We start from the raw sequence: 15,226 nt of genomic DNA on the forward strand, positions 1-15,226 counted from the left end.
AAAGTGGAGGGCTCGGACATCTTGCACCAATGAAACATTAAAAACTTTCAGCAGGCTCCAGACTGGTGCAAATAATAAAGGTTGGCCTACCTGAAAACCATACCCTTTAATTAGTGCTCCCCAAGTGGCCTGCCGAGGTGACAATGCCTCCTCTTCCTGGCATTGTTCATGGCCTGGCGATACAGCAGCGGGGGGGGCGGGAGGCAATTTCACATCCGGGGCGATAACGGGGCGCGGCGCACTTTATGATGTCACGATTTGCGAGGCGCTAGAGGCGCCAGCACTAAACCAGCACTGAAGTTCACGGGCATCACTGCATTCATCGCTGCCGGCCGCTAACCCCTTAGTGCCCCGTTAGCGTCCCTCCCTGCCAGGCGCTAACGGGAGGCGCTAACCAACCGAATGTCTCCCCCTAAGTGTATTGCCAAAATTAGCATCATTTGAAGAACCATGTTCAATCTACAACAGGTTAGCTGAGCTTCATTGCTTGGTATGAGATAATTATGTATGAATGACTGAATAATTCACACTGTATAAATGAAAGAGAGAAGACAGGATGATAGTCAATTCTTCTTTCTGAAATTGTAGATGGGGAGGGGGGAAGGCAATAAGGGGGTAAAGAGAGGAGAGAACATCCTATACTAAAAATGATCTGCGCAGTATTCTCCTTTAACACAGAATTAATATTTTTTAGGAACAAAACTCAAATGGTGAAAGTATCGTATCTTTACCTGTCGACGCCATAAATGTACACAACAGCCATCATCTCACAGAAAGCAATGACCAGCAGAGGGATGGAGCCGGCATAGGTGTCAAACAGGGCCAGCCAATAGTTTCCAGAATTTAAGGCAAATATGAAAGCAATGAAAAAGCACACCAGACAAACCAGGCCTGTAAGAGAGAACAACAGGATTTGTTTTCCTCACATTAGCAGAACCTTTGCATTCCAACACAATGGGGAGTGAATTTCGCCTCCCTACTGCCCCACCTAAAGATCGGGCAGCAGCGTGAACAAACGCGCATGCGGGAAACCAAAGTGCCGACTTATGGCTTATTGTCCACTTGTTCTGATTTTCGGCAGGCCTCGTTCCTGGCAGCCAGGACTCCCACTGGAAACAGGTTCATGAATACATTAAAATAGGGGTCAGTAGTTATGACCCCTGGACACCATTCTCATCTCTATCCACAATGGCTACCATCAGTTCCATCTCCCGCCCACCAGACATGCTCGCTAGAAGTCAGGAGGCGGCCATTTTGAGCGTACTTTAAAGTTATCCTTAGTTGCAGTCAGGGAAAGTTGGGATTTTTACTGTAGTTGCCTGTGTGTTTTGAGCCTTAAAGTCTTCCAATATTTGATTTCCATGCTGCTGCAAAAATCCTTCCCAGCCACTATAGGCTTCCTTTCATCCCTGACTCTCCCACTCTTCCCCTTTCAGGTGCTGCGGCAGGCCAGCCTGCCAGATTTCCCGCCCAGATCGGCGAGCTGCCTCAAAGGAGCAGGTTTTGCGCTGGCAGCTCGCCAGATTCATTCAACTGAAGCTCGAGCACAAAAAAATGGCTCGACTGAATATTTACAGATGGGACGAGTAGATACAAAAAGAAATTGTCCTACTCCATTTAAGAGAAGTAGCTGAACTTTCTCTCCATTATTTAGCCTGGGTTTTAGTTTGAATCTTGTTAGTGTTGTTTTTTTTTTTAACAACTGCAAAGTTCTCCGATCACGGCATTTTTCCTCATGGCCTACTCCCTCCCAGCATTTTTCCTCATGGCCTGCTCCCTCCCAGCATTTTTCCTCACGGCCCGCTCCCTCCCGGCATTTTTCCTCATGGCCCGCTCCCTCCTGGTATTTTTCCTCATGGCCCGCTCCCTCCCGGTATTTTTCCTCATGGCCTGCTCCCTCCCAGCATTTTTCCTCACAACCCGCGCTCTCCCAGCATTTTTCCTCATGTCCTGCTCTCTCCTGACATTTTTCCTCCAAGCCCGCTCCCTCCCGGCATTTTTCCTCACAGCCTGCTCTCTCCTGGCATTTTTCCTCCGAGCCTGCTCGCTCCCGATATTTTTCCTCACCGCCCGCTCTCTCCCAGCATTTTTCCTCACCGCCCGCTCTCTCCCAGCATTTTTCCTCACCGCCCGCTCTCTCCCAGCATTTTTCCTCACCGCCCGCTCTCTCCCAGCATTTTTCCTCACCGCCCGCTCTCTCCCAGCATTTTTCCTCACCGCCCGCTCTCTCCCAGCATTTAATTTTTTTTTTAACGAACCCACTCCCGTGACGAACCGACAGCACGCCTGCGCAGTCCGCTTCCAGTTCATTGGCAGCTGTCGCGTCCCGCAGATTAAGTGTGTCAGCCGTGGCTCAGTGGGCAGCACACTCTAGGTGGGAGGGGCTAGGAGTGAGCAGGTGTTACTGGTTGCCTGATTACAGCAGGGAGTTGGAGTGAGTTTGTCAAAAGTTGGTGGTGGGGTTTGGGGTTTTTGTTTTCAGGTTTCAGGGCCTTTTTGGCCCATAAAAAACAGCCAGATGGCTGCTGAGGGGGGTCCGGAGTGCCGGGTCCCTCAGAGGACAATGCTCCCAAGATTAATTTAATTAGGGAAGAAACTGTGGTTGGAAGGAAAAGAAAAAGGCCCAAAGATTTGGGCCGGGACTCCAGGAGGTTTGGAAAAGAAAACACAGTGGTGGTTCAGTGCGAGGATAAGGAGATACGAGCTTGGGATATTATCCAGGCGATACATGAGGACTGTGGCGAGGGAAGCTGCTTTGCCTGCCGACCAAAGCCGAATGTTGGGTTCGAGGTGACAGTCAGTGGCCGAGAGGAGGTGGAAAGACTTTTACTCAGTCTGAAAGTTGGCGATAAGTTCTTGGAGGTATCTCTGCTATATTCGGAAGAGGTGGTGGTCTCATTCTTAAACTTGCCAGTTTATATTGAGGATGATGTGCTAATCAAAAAGTTGGAGTTGTGGGACATTAAAATTTGCTCAGCAATAAAGAGGAGGTACTATCCAGGAACACAGGTAGCAGATGGAACCCGTTACGTAAAGGTGCGGTTCCCAGAGGGGGTGAAGTCGTTACCGTACAGCATGAAATTCGAGACATTGGAAGGAGTGCAGTACTTTCGAGTACTGCATGATAACCAAGTGAAGGTTTGTTATTATTGTCTTGGACATGACCATCTTGCAAGAAACTGTCCAGACTTGTACTGTTATAATTGCGGCGAGTCTGGACACATCGCTCAGAGTGCAAGGCGGAGAGCTATGGGGTGTGTCACAAAGGCCCCACCCGCTGTGAGTGTGAGGCAGAAGAAAGCTCTATGAGTGACGAGGAGATGGGAGAAGGAGCAGGAGGTGTGAGTGGAACGGCTGGAGGAGCGGAGCAGTCAGAGGACACAGCTGGTAAATTGAAGGAGAAAAGAGCACAGGAAGAGGCAGAAAATTACAGAGCAGAGAACAGGATGGAGATGGTGGAAAACACACCAAGTACAGTGGAAAAGAACAAAGACAGCAGCGGACAGCAAGGGATGAGTGCAGACTTGAGCCTTAATACGGTTCAGCTCTCCCTAAAGAATCTGGTGTCCATGGGAGGAGAGGAGGCGGGAGCAGGGTGCGTGGTAAATGTAATTACTCCAAAGAAAGACGGGGAGTCAGATATCTCGGTGAGCAGGAGGGGGCAAGACAAGGAGAGGGTGCAAGAGGCAGGAGCCTTAAAGGGGCAGCAGGATGGGAGTGGCGAGACAAAGACGCCAGAAGGGAGCAATATAGGTGCGCCATTGTCCCAGAGAGAGAGAAGGATCAGGGAGCAAGGGTCAGAGGTGGAGATGAGGTTGAAGGGAGCGGCACTGTTGGAGAAACAGCGATAGCAGGAAGACTATGGGAGATGATGTATCTGACGGGGAGCAGGATTATGTATCTGACGGGGAGCAGGCACAGAGGGTTACAGAAGAGCTTGAGAGTGAGGAATTAGAAGGGGACAGAGACATGGAAGTGGGGGTGGGGTGGCACCATGTGGAAAGGGAAAGGTTAGTGAGGGGCAGAAGGTGTAGGAAAGGGCAATTCCTTGGCCCAAACTTAATGCAAGGATGAGGCTGAAACAGCAGGGAAGGTTCAAACAGGAGGTGAAAAAGAGTCGGAGGCTGCAGGAAAAAGCAACAGCTGGCCGAAAAGTTGGGAAGGAGCATGAGAGGAGGGAAGGGCCAGAGATTAAATGATGGGGAGATTATCAGGCATACTTCCCTTCTTTGGAGTCATGATTACATTGGTCTCGATTAATGTGAACGGACTGAGGGGTGAGAAGAAATTGCAGCAGTTGTTGCAGGGTTTTAAAGGCACAGACTTGTGTCTGCAAGAAACCTTTTGGGATGAAGATATTCTAGAAAGAGTTCAGAAGGTTTGGAAGGGAAAGGTGTTTGCAAGTTGTGCAAACAATAACCGTAGAGGGGTGGCTGTTTTGGTGAGTCCGTCCATAAAAGAGAACATTGCCTTGGTGGACAAGGACGCTGAGGGGAGATTTTTACGGCTAAGGGTAAAAATGGAGGAATTTAATTGTGATCTCTTTAATATCTATGCACCGAACGACCATTGCAAGCGTCGCGAGTTTTTTTGGGGGTTATTCACTGAAGTGGCAGAGGTGGAAAATCCCTGTATAGTGGGGGATTTTAATGTATTTTTATCTCGGATGGACATTTCAGCCCAGATGACCTTTAAGGGTGATAACTCCAGAGGGATGATTGTAAAAATGATGGCAAATTTAAATTTGAGAGACTTATGGAAGGACCGGAACCCCATAAAAAGGGAGTTCTCCAGATCAGGTTGGGTTGGTGATGTTTTAAAACAGAGCCGAATAGATTTTGTGTTAATGCGGGAAGGGTTAAGTTCTGAGGTGATGGAGATTTATTATAAAAAAGTATTTTTTAGTGACCACTCGGCTTTGGTTCTTAGAATTAGGAACAGCAGAGTTAAGATAGGTTCAAGGGTGTGGATTTTAAACAATCAATACCTGAAAGAAATTGCTTATAAAGAAGGGATTTAAAATATAATAAAGAATGCTTGGAAGGAACCTTTGTTCTTGAAAGAAAGAAGTTTGGTGGGACAATTTCAAATATGAGGTAAAAGTTTTTTCGGTACGTTATGGGAAAAAGAGGGCGGCAGCTAACCAGCGTCAAGAAGAGAATATAAACAAAAGGTTTACGGATGTCTGTAAAGCAGTTAACGGAGGGGATAAGGGAGCTGAGACTAAGTTCTGGGTGCTAAAGGAAGAGTGGGAATTATTGCAAGCTGAAAAATGCAAGGGGGCCATTCTCTGTGCAAAGGCTAGAGATGCATTGGAGGGTGAAAGATGCACTGGATATTTTCTAGAGCAAGAGAAGCTGCGACAGAGATTATTATTAATTGAAGAGTTGAAGGTTGGGGAGAAGATCATTCATGAAAGTGGGGAGATTTTAGAGGCGGCTAGCAGCTTTTATCAAGAGTTATATACAAAAGAAGACATTTCCAATTTGGCGATGGAGAAGGTTAGTGCTTTTATTGAAGAGGGTTTAAAGGAGGATGAGAGAAGCATGTGTGACAAAGAAGTAGGATTAGCGGAAATAAAAGTAGCAATAAGTGGAATGAAGGGGGGGGGGGGGAAAGCCCAGGGTCCAATGGACTAAATGCAGAATTTTATAAGGAATTTTTCGAAATTTTAAGTCCATTGCTCTTAGAAGTTTTTAAGGAAATTAAAATTGAGGGAAGCTTGGCCCCATCTATGAAGAGAGGTGTCATAAGCTTAGCTTATATAAAAATAAAGGGGATAGACGGGACCTGAAAAATTGGAGGCCCATCACATTATTAAATGTGGATTATAAGATCTTGGCGAGGGTTATGGCAAATCGTTTGAAGGAGGTGTTGCCGCAGATAGTTTTGCCCTCTCAGTCCTATGGAGTCATAGGCTGGGACATCGCAGACTCTGTGGTCTCAATCCGAGATGCGATAGAGCTCATGGAAGAGAGTGGGAGGGAGGCTTATGTATTAAAGATAGATCAAGAGAAAGCCTTTGATAGGGTCTCTCATGAGTTTTTATTGAAGGTTTTGGAAGCATTTGGTTTCGGGGGAAATTTCATTGAGTGGATAAGGATTTTTTATTCAAACATATTTAGCTGTGTTAAATGTAATGGTTTTTTTATCCAATTATTTTCCGATACAGAGATCAGTGAGACAGGGTTGTCCCCTGTCCCCATTGTTAAGGTGGTGGAGGTTTTGGAAGTTCTGGGGGTGCAAGAAAGACAGGGGATCGATTAAATTGGGAACCGAAGGTTATGAAAATTAAAAAGATTTTGGGAAGATGGGAAAGAAGGTGATTGAAAGTGCAAGGACGAGCGACAGTGGTGTCTGCTCTCCTGCTATCTAAGCCATGGTACTTATTGACGGCGGAGGATATTCCTGAGTGGACGGAAAAGTCCATCCGAGAGGCTTGTGTGAGGTTTTTATGGGACGGGAAACCAGCCTTGGTGGCTTACAATACCATCATTGGACGGAGAAATCAGGGAGGACTCAATTTCCCAGATATTGATTTGAAGAAAAAATCCTTTAGAATCAAATGGGTGAAGAGATTTCCTCAGACGTCAAATACAAGTTTTTGGAAAAGTTGTTTTGAGCATTTTTTAAAACGAAGTGGGATAGGAGGGCAGGGGATATGGAATACAATATTGGCCCAGTAATTCCGTTCCAAACGCGTGAGTATGGTCGGGGTACTTACGCGTCTGGCCAGAGGAAATGCCGGTTTTCAGCATGCACAGCGCATGCGGGGAAAACCGGCATTTCCTGTCCTCTGAACGAAGGGGTTCAGAGGCACAGCACGTGCGACTGCACAGGCAGCGCGTGCGCAGTGAACTTCATCGATTTCATTCATGGATTCAGTGAGGTTAAGTCCTTACAACTTACACATGAAAAAAGCATGTGTAAAGTTGCTCCAGAGGCTGCGGAGGAAGATATATTTTATTGTGGAGCTTCTGAAAGGAATATTTTTGTTTGGGAAAGGGAGGAAAGTTATTTTAAGAAATGCTGAGGTAAGTTTTAAAGTTTAATTTTTTTTTTTAAACAGGTTTTCAGTACTGTAGGTAGAAGGAGCAATTGTGGCTGTGTGAATTGAATTTGCTGTGTTTATTAAATGTGAAAATGACTGTTCTAAAATGAGTAATGTAACATTTCCAACATTTTTAAGAAAGAAACTTTTCATCAGTAATATATTCTTTTAAGTAATTATGTATGTATGTCCGTATATATTCCTTTACTTATGTGTATGAATGTATGTATTTAATTATGATTTTCCAATAAGTTACTTTCTCTGAAAGTCATAATTAAATACATACATTCATACACATAAGTAAAGGAATATATACATACATACATATACGCAAAGGAATATATACAGACATACATACATAATTACTTAAAAGAATATATTACTGATGAAAAGTTTCTTTCTTAAAAATGTTGGAGTCATTTTCACATTTAATAAACACAGCAAATTCAATTCACATAGCCACAATTGCTCCTTCTACCTACAGTACTGAAAACCCGTTTTAAAAAACAAAAATAAACTTTAAAACTTACCTCAGCATTTCTTAAAATAACTTTCCTCCCTTTCCCAAACAAAAATATTGCCTTTCAGAAGCTCCAGGATAAAATATATCTTCCTCCGCAGCCTCTGGAGCAACTGTACTCATGCTTTTTTCATGTGTAAGTTGTAAGGACTTAACCTCACTGAATCCATGAATGAAATCGACGAAGTTCACTGCGCACGTGCTGCCTGTGCAGTCGCACGCGCTGTGCCTCTGAACCCCTTCGTTCAGAGGACAGGAAATGCCGGTTTTCCCCGCATGCGCTGTGCATGCTGAAAACCGGCATTTCCTCCGGCCAGACGCGTGAGTACCCCGACCGTACTCACGCGTTTGGAACGGAATTACTGGGCCAACATTTTACATGTCAATAAAATGAAAAATTTAACAATTGCACGATTTACCCCCTCGCATCTGCGACTGAGGGTCCAAGGAGGTGCATTGCGCAAGAGGTCATCGTCGTACGTATCCTCACACTGTTCCCTTTCGGGAACTGTATGAAGTGGTGGAAGGATTTCTGGCCACATTAACGCTCCTTCCGTGACCATAACCATCTTCACACCAGCCATTAGGGTGGTTAGTCCTATGGCATGAGGGTTTTACGGGCTCCCACAACCCATCTGAGGGGGGGGGCCACCCACACCCGTGGACGCAAGTATCCCGCTGGATGTCCACCCAGAATTTATAGTTGGAGCTCCGACTCCACTTGCCGGGACTATCTGGAGCGGGGTTCGAAACCCTACTCCTTCTGGCCCAGCGGCGGGGATGCTTACCGCTACGCAAAAGGCCCACTCCGCGCAAAAGGTGACACCCATACGTTTCCTGCGCCTTTTCCCTCCCCGTGACTGGAGCCCTATGCTGCCACTTGAAAGACCAAGCTATCATCTGTCCTTTTTGCGGCGCCTTGGACTTCTCATTACCAATGATGAGCAGGCGCTGCGCCTCCACCTCGTTGAGGAGATTGCTGAGGTCATCATCAGTTCAATTGTGAGTTCTTTTAATGCCGTGAATTGTGCTCATTCCAGCCATTTCACGTTGCTAATCGGAGTGGGCCTTTGGCGTAGCGGTAGGATCCCCGCCGCTGGGCCAGACGGGGTAGGGTTTCGAACCCCGCTCCAGACAGTCCCGGCAAGTGGAGTCGGAGCTCCGGCTCTAAATTCTGGGTTGACATCCAGTGGGATATTTGTGTCCGTGGGTGTGGGTGGCCCCCCCTCCTCGTATAGCTTGTGGGAGCCCGTAAAACCCTCCCGCCATAGGACTAACCGCCCTAATGGCTGGTACAAAGATGGTTACGGTCACGGAAGGAGCGTTAATCACGGCCATAAATCCTTCCACCACTTCATACAGTTCCCCAAAGGGAACAGTGTGAAGACACGTATGACGACGACGTTGCTAAATAAATAAATGGAATGAAAAAAATTCTTTCAGGGCTTTTAAAAGTCTTTAAATTGCTTTAATTCTGTTTAAAACTACTTCAGATTCTTCAAAATAATGTAAACGTTTTTAAGAGTTTATAAAAGTTACCAAAAGCTTCTTAAAAATACCAAAAACCTATTTAAAATGCTGCTCTACATGTAAAAATGCTTTGCAGCTTGTGAGAAACATTGGGGGCGTGTCCTTTTAAAATGAGACCTCAAGGGGCGTGTCTCAGTTGCACTGCGCGCTCCAGGCTTCGCGCTGGCTGCACTCCTGGGCGGCGTGACGTCAGACGCTGCCCGGGATTCTTCTCTTTCAAACAGGAATTCCAGGTGTCCTTGGAGGTGAACGGCAGGCGCGTCGGGTAAGTGCAGATCGGGGGCTTGCACGCGCGGCAAGCCCCCGATCCGAATTTCTGCCCCAATATGTTTTTGAAATCGATTAAACTTCTCCCTAGGTTTTATAAGGGGGTTGTAGAAACTTGGGCCCAATTTTTAAAAAGTGTGCAGTTTATGCCCAAGGGGGCTGAGGAATTTTTAGAATAGCCCTTATTTTTGAACAGGTGGGTCAACATCGAAGGAGAGGTTTTATTTAATCAAGCTTTTATAAAAGCTGTGATTATATCGGTGAAAGATGTATTATATGAGGTAATTCCAGGTTGGTTGCCGGAAGCGATAGTGAGGGACATGGTGTGGGAGAAGGATCAGGAGGTAGAGGAAAAAGCAATAGGGATCATGTATGAGAAGATTGTGAGGGCAATGCCACAGGATTGGATGGAAGAAATAAATGCGGAAATTTCCAAAGGAAGTAAAATGCGTCCTGCTTTTCCAAGCTTACTGCTGGAGAAAGGGGGAGAGTTGGTCCAATTTGACAACTGTAATACTCGAGATTTCTATGAGGTATTTAGAGAATGGAGATTCAAGATACCTGCTGGTCAGGAGTTTTGGCAGAGTATATACCCACAGCTGGACTTCAACAGGATTTGGAAGGGAGTGTGGGCAAATTTTAAATGTCCAGAGTGGATTGAACTGGATTTCAAATTGGCTCATAACCGGATTTTTACCATGACGGTCTTGTGCAAGATTGGACGAGTGGAGGGGGCAACTTGTCCAGTGTGTGGGACACAGGATGAGACTCTGTCCCATTCACTGGTGTTATGTCCACAGTTAAATGATTTTAAGTACTATGTTCGACAGTTGTGTGAAGCTTTTTTGCTGGGTGCAGACCGAAGAGTGAGGATGGGAATCCCGTGGGACTCAATTTTGAGATGGGGATTGCAGGAGAGTCTGCCCGAGTCTAGCGGAGCGGCAATTAATTTAATGTTCAGTTTGGCTAGATTCGTGATTGTGCAAAGAAGGAATGCTCTGTTTTTTAAGGGGCGGAGAATCAATCTAAAAGAGTATTTTAAATATAAGCTAAAAGATCATTATAAGGTTCTGTGGATGTTTTATTCAGAAAGGAATTTAAAGATAGTATTTTACAATCAATTTTTAATGTACAATTGATTAATATATGTTACAGGAGACAAATTAAACTTCAGGTTTTGATGTTAAAATGTGGTGGCGGAATGGCTGTGCAGAGCGGCGGAATTGATTTGTATCATACAATGAAATGATCACGATGTTGTAAATGTTCTTAATGTTCAATAAAGTATATTAATAATTTTTAAAAAGTGGGTAGCACCCTCGTCTCTGAGTCAGCAGGTTATGGGTTCAAGCCCCACTCCAGAGAGTTGAGCACATAAATCCAGGCTGACAGTACTGAGGAAATGCGGCACTGTCGGAGGTGCCGTCTTTCGGATGAGGCGTTAAACTGAGGCCCTGTTTGTCAGGTAAAAGATCCCATGGCATTTTTCAAAGATCAGGGAAGTTATCCCCGGTGTCCTGGCCAATATTTATCCCTCAATCAACATAACTAAAAAAAACAGATTATTTGGTCATTATCACATTGCTGTGTGTGGAAGCTTGCTGTGCGCTAATTGGCTGCTGCGTTTTCCCACATTACAACCGTGACTACACTTCAAAAGTACTTGATTGGCTGTAAAGCGCTTTGAGACATCCGGTGGTCATGAAAGGCGCTATAGAAATGTATGACTTTTACTTTTCAGTTCGGAGCAGGAAATTGCAATGGGACATAGACAGACTGAGTGAGTGGGCAAACCTGTGAAAAACGGTGTTCAGTGTGGGCAAGTGTGAGATCATCCACTCTGGACCTAAGAAAAATAAATCAGAGTATTTTCTAAATGCTGAGAATCTAGGAACTGTAGAGGAGCAGAGAGATTTTGGAGTCCAAGTTCACAAATCGTTAAAAGCTAACAGAAAACTCTCGATTTACCGGCACCTAAATAACCGGAAATCTCTGTTAACCGGCAAAATTCAGGAGTAGGTTCAGGTAAGTTTTACTTCATATTAGTGGCCGTTCCTGGATCTGTGGCTGTGTAACCGGGGTTCCTGCACTTGTTGCTAAGCAGCAGGGACACCTGGATCTTGTGGCCAGGGTTCCTGCACCTGTTGCTAAGCAACAGGGAAGCCTGGATCTGTTGCTGTGTAGGGGGCTCTCGTACCTTTTAACTATACCTCTCTGTAATCCGGACTTTTTGATAAACCGGCACCACGCCAGTCCCGTCGGTGCCGGATAAAAAAGAGTTTCCTGTACACAGGTACAAAAAGCAATCAAGAAGGCTAATGGAAGGTTGGCTTTTATCTCAAGGAGGCTGGAATCCAAGGAGGAGGAAGTTATGCTACAGTTATATAAAGCTCTGGTCACTCCACATCTGGAGTACTGCGTTCAGTTCTGGGCACCGCAGCTCAGGAAGGATATCCCGCATTGGCCTTGGAGGAGGTGCATCACAGATTCACCAGAATAATACTGGGGCTTAGAGAGTTAACTTGTGAGGACAGGTTGCATATAAACATGGCTTGTATTGTCTTGAGTATCGGAGGTTGAGGGGTGATCTAATTGAGGTGTTTAAAATGTTAAAAGGATTTGATAGGGTAGATATGGAAAAAATTATTTCCTCCAGAATCAAGAACAAGGGGACATAATATTTGGCCCTGAACTTCGGGTCTCCACGGGTGAGTACGCACGGGGTACTCACCCGTAAGCCCAATGGAAGTGCCGGTTTCCTGCATGCACTGCGCATGCGTGGGAAACCGGCACTTCCGTTCCCCTGAAAGCAGGGGTTAAGAGGTCGAACGCGTGCACGGGAGAGGCTGCGCGTGCGCGTCGAACTTATTTTTTTTTGCAGGTTTTCCCGGGAGGGTAAGCCTCCAGAAGTTAGACATTTAAAAAGCAGTCGCAAGGCCTGCTTTTTACAAGGTAAGTGGTGAATTAATTAAAATTAAAACATTTTTTCCACAGGTTTATTATTTTTAAATACTTTAAAGAAAGGTAAGTTTATTTTTAGCCCTGTTAGAAAATAAAATTATTTTTTTCAAAAATTTAAATTATTGTTTAAAATAGTTATTTCATGTAATTTATAGTTTATTTAAAAAATGTGATAAAAAAATGTATTTGAAGATTTAGTGATGTTTTGGGGCCCGTAGTATTTCTAAGTTTGACAGCACTTCCTGTCAAATTTATAAATGAAGCATTCCCTGCTCTGATTGGCTCCCTATGGCCCACGTGATCCCAGGGGACGCATCGAACTAACTGCGCCCCTGGGATACGCAAGCACTGTGCGCCGGCTGTTGGAGCAGGCCCAGGATCGGAATTCCACGGGGGCCCACAGCTCAATGGCCGGCACGTTAGGTAAGTGCAGATCGGGGGCTTGCACCCGCGGGAAGCCCCCGACCCGAATTTCTGGGCCATTCTTAAAATTAGAGTTAGGCCTTTCAGGGGGCACTTTTTCACACAAACCTCTCTCCCCAAAAGGCTGTGGATGCTAGGACAATTGAAGCTTTCAAGAGTGAGATCGATAATATTTTTTGTTAGGTAAGACTATCAAGGGATATGGAGTAAGGCGGGTAAGTGGAGTTGAGGTGCAGATCAGCCAAGATCGAACTGAATTGCAGAGCAGGCTCGAGGGGCTGAATCACCTACTCCTGTTTCTAATGTTCCTAATGGGTTGACGTTCTGCTCCTGACCATGCTTGCTTTGGTATGAAAAGTTAATTTTGTTTACTAAAGAAAGATAATTTTTTCCTCCTAATTCATCAATATGTTTCAGAACCTTCATTACAAGAATGCAGGTCAGGTATAGCACAGCCAGGTGCAGAGTAAGGCTCCCTCTACTCTGCTCCTACGATGTAACTCACCTGTAAACTGAGAGGAACATCTTACTGCAAACGTGTGACCTAATGCCCACACCTACCATCTTGTTGCCTTTCTGAGTGAGATTGCTGATTAGGTGTAATTTTGTGCTGCAGCTCCATGCCCAGTAGGAACTGAACTGAATTTCCACCAATTTCACATCGGACGCTTACAGCCAACAGATAGAGGAGGCTTTCAACCAATCAGTGTGAACCCAGGTCCCGGGGTGAAAGGTCAGTGTTCAATCTAAAGTACCACCCATTCTTCCTAATCACCGTTTTGCAGCAGGAATTTCGATTGCTCAGTTCTGCAAAAGATTTGACGATGTTTTGGTCAAAGGAATAATGTCCATTCTTCTCTGGTGCTGTATGATGGAGTTGTTTTGAGGGATAATTCCTTTAATATGCAATTGAAATTCATCTTTACAATCCTCACTTTGCTGCATTTTCATCAAGTTAAAAATGAAAGAAAGGTTTGCGCTTTTCACGACCACTGGATGTCCCTAAAGCACTTTATAGCCAATGAAGTACTTTCTGAAGTGTAGTCACTGTTGTAATGTGGGAAACGCGACAGCCAATTTGTGCACAGCAAGCTCCCACAGACAGCAATGTGATAATGACCAGATAATCTGTTTCAGTGATGTTGATTGAGAGTTAAATATTGGCCAGGACACCGGGGATAACTCCCCTGCTCTTCTTCGAAATAGTGCCATGGGATCTTTTACATCCACCCGAGAGAGCAGTTTAACGTCTCATCTGAAAGACGGCACCTCCGACAGTGCAGCGCTCCCTCAGCACTGCACTGGAGTGTCAGCCTAGATTTTTGTGCTTAGGTCTTCTGGAGTGGGACTTGAACGCACAACCTTCTACTGACTCAGAGGCGAGAGTGCTACCCACTGAGCCACGGCTGACTCTAAACAAGACGTGTAAGGACAGGTATCAGGAGGATCTGTGCCACCAGTGGAGCAGCCAGTGCATATCAGGGAAATGCGGTGTAAGTGAGATCACATCTGCTCAAGTAATCAAATAGCAGCAGGGGGAACAATGTCTCTTTTATTCTTATACCCGTATGCTCCAGCAGACTCTCAGGCCGTGAATTTCGTCGGCACCCCGCCCCACCGCCATAATTTTGCCGGGCGTGTGGTGGGACCTCGGTTTCCACCACATTTCTAGCCGTTACGGCAGTGGAGCAGGAGCAGCTCCAAGCAAATTCCTGGCTTTAGATATTAACATGTGGACACAATAAGGGACATATTTGATACTGTTAACATTGTTCCAACCCCAAATAGAAATGAAAGCAGAGCTTTTACTTTTCAAGATTAAGTTAAATCGCAAGATTATTTGGTAAACATGACTCAAAAAGAGATAATAGTAGATGTTTTATAGTGCAGACTAACAGGTAAAACAATAGATAAGTAAATGGAGGGTTTGTGTTTACCAGTAGCAAGTTCCTTAGGCCACTTCTTTGGGATGATTTGCAAATCTTCGAGCGGTACAAGCACGCCTTCAATATTCCCAAACATTGAAGAAAGTCCAAGGCAGAATAACATTATGAAGAACAAAATGGACCATAATGGAGAGACGGGCATTTTTGTAATAGCTTCAGTAAAGACGATAAAGGCCAATCCAGTGCCTTCGACACCCTGTATAAAAGGAGAGTAGAGCTAGTCGAAAAGGTTTGGGAACAGGCTTTAGCACTCAATTTCGTGCCAATCAGGTTGGATAAAGACGATAGCAAAATACTGCGGATGCTGGAAATCTGAAATAACAACAGAAAATGCTGGAAAAACTCAGCAGGCCAGGCAGCATCCGTGGAAAGAGAAACAGAGTTAACGTTTCAGGTCGAAGGTCCGGAGTTCTGACGAAAGGTCTTCGACCTGAAACGTTAACTCTGTTTCTCTCTCCACGGATGCTGCCTGGCCTGCTGAGTTTTTCCAGCGTTTTCTGTTATTTCAGGTTGGATAAAGAATCGGAT

General features: G+C 45.3%; 1 protein-coding gene across 1 annotated transcript in view; it reads right to left on the bottom strand.

Moving 5' to 3' along the window:
* Positions 1-15,226, bottom strand: part of LOC147117823 (sodium-dependent neutral amino acid transporter B(0)AT1-like) — a 60,432-nt gene that overhangs the window by 13,036 nt on the left and 32,170 nt on the right. The window contains exons 9-10 of the mRNA XM_085989171.1: positions 14,690-14,894; positions 732-891 (exon numbers count right to left, since the gene is read on the bottom strand). Coding sequence (XP_085845297.1) covers positions 732-891; positions 14,690-14,894 — 365 coding nt within the window. The remainder of the gene's footprint in view (positions 1-731; positions 892-14,689; positions 14,895-15,226) is intronic.

Source organism: Somniosus microcephalus, chromosome 5 (genome assembly GCF_052327205.1).
Source record: "Somniosus microcephalus isolate GS21.2 chromosome 5, FLI_Smic_1.0, whole genome shotgun sequence".
Classification (NCBI taxonomy): Eukaryota; Metazoa; Chordata; class Chondrichthyes; order Squaliformes; family Somniosidae; genus Somniosus; species Somniosus microcephalus.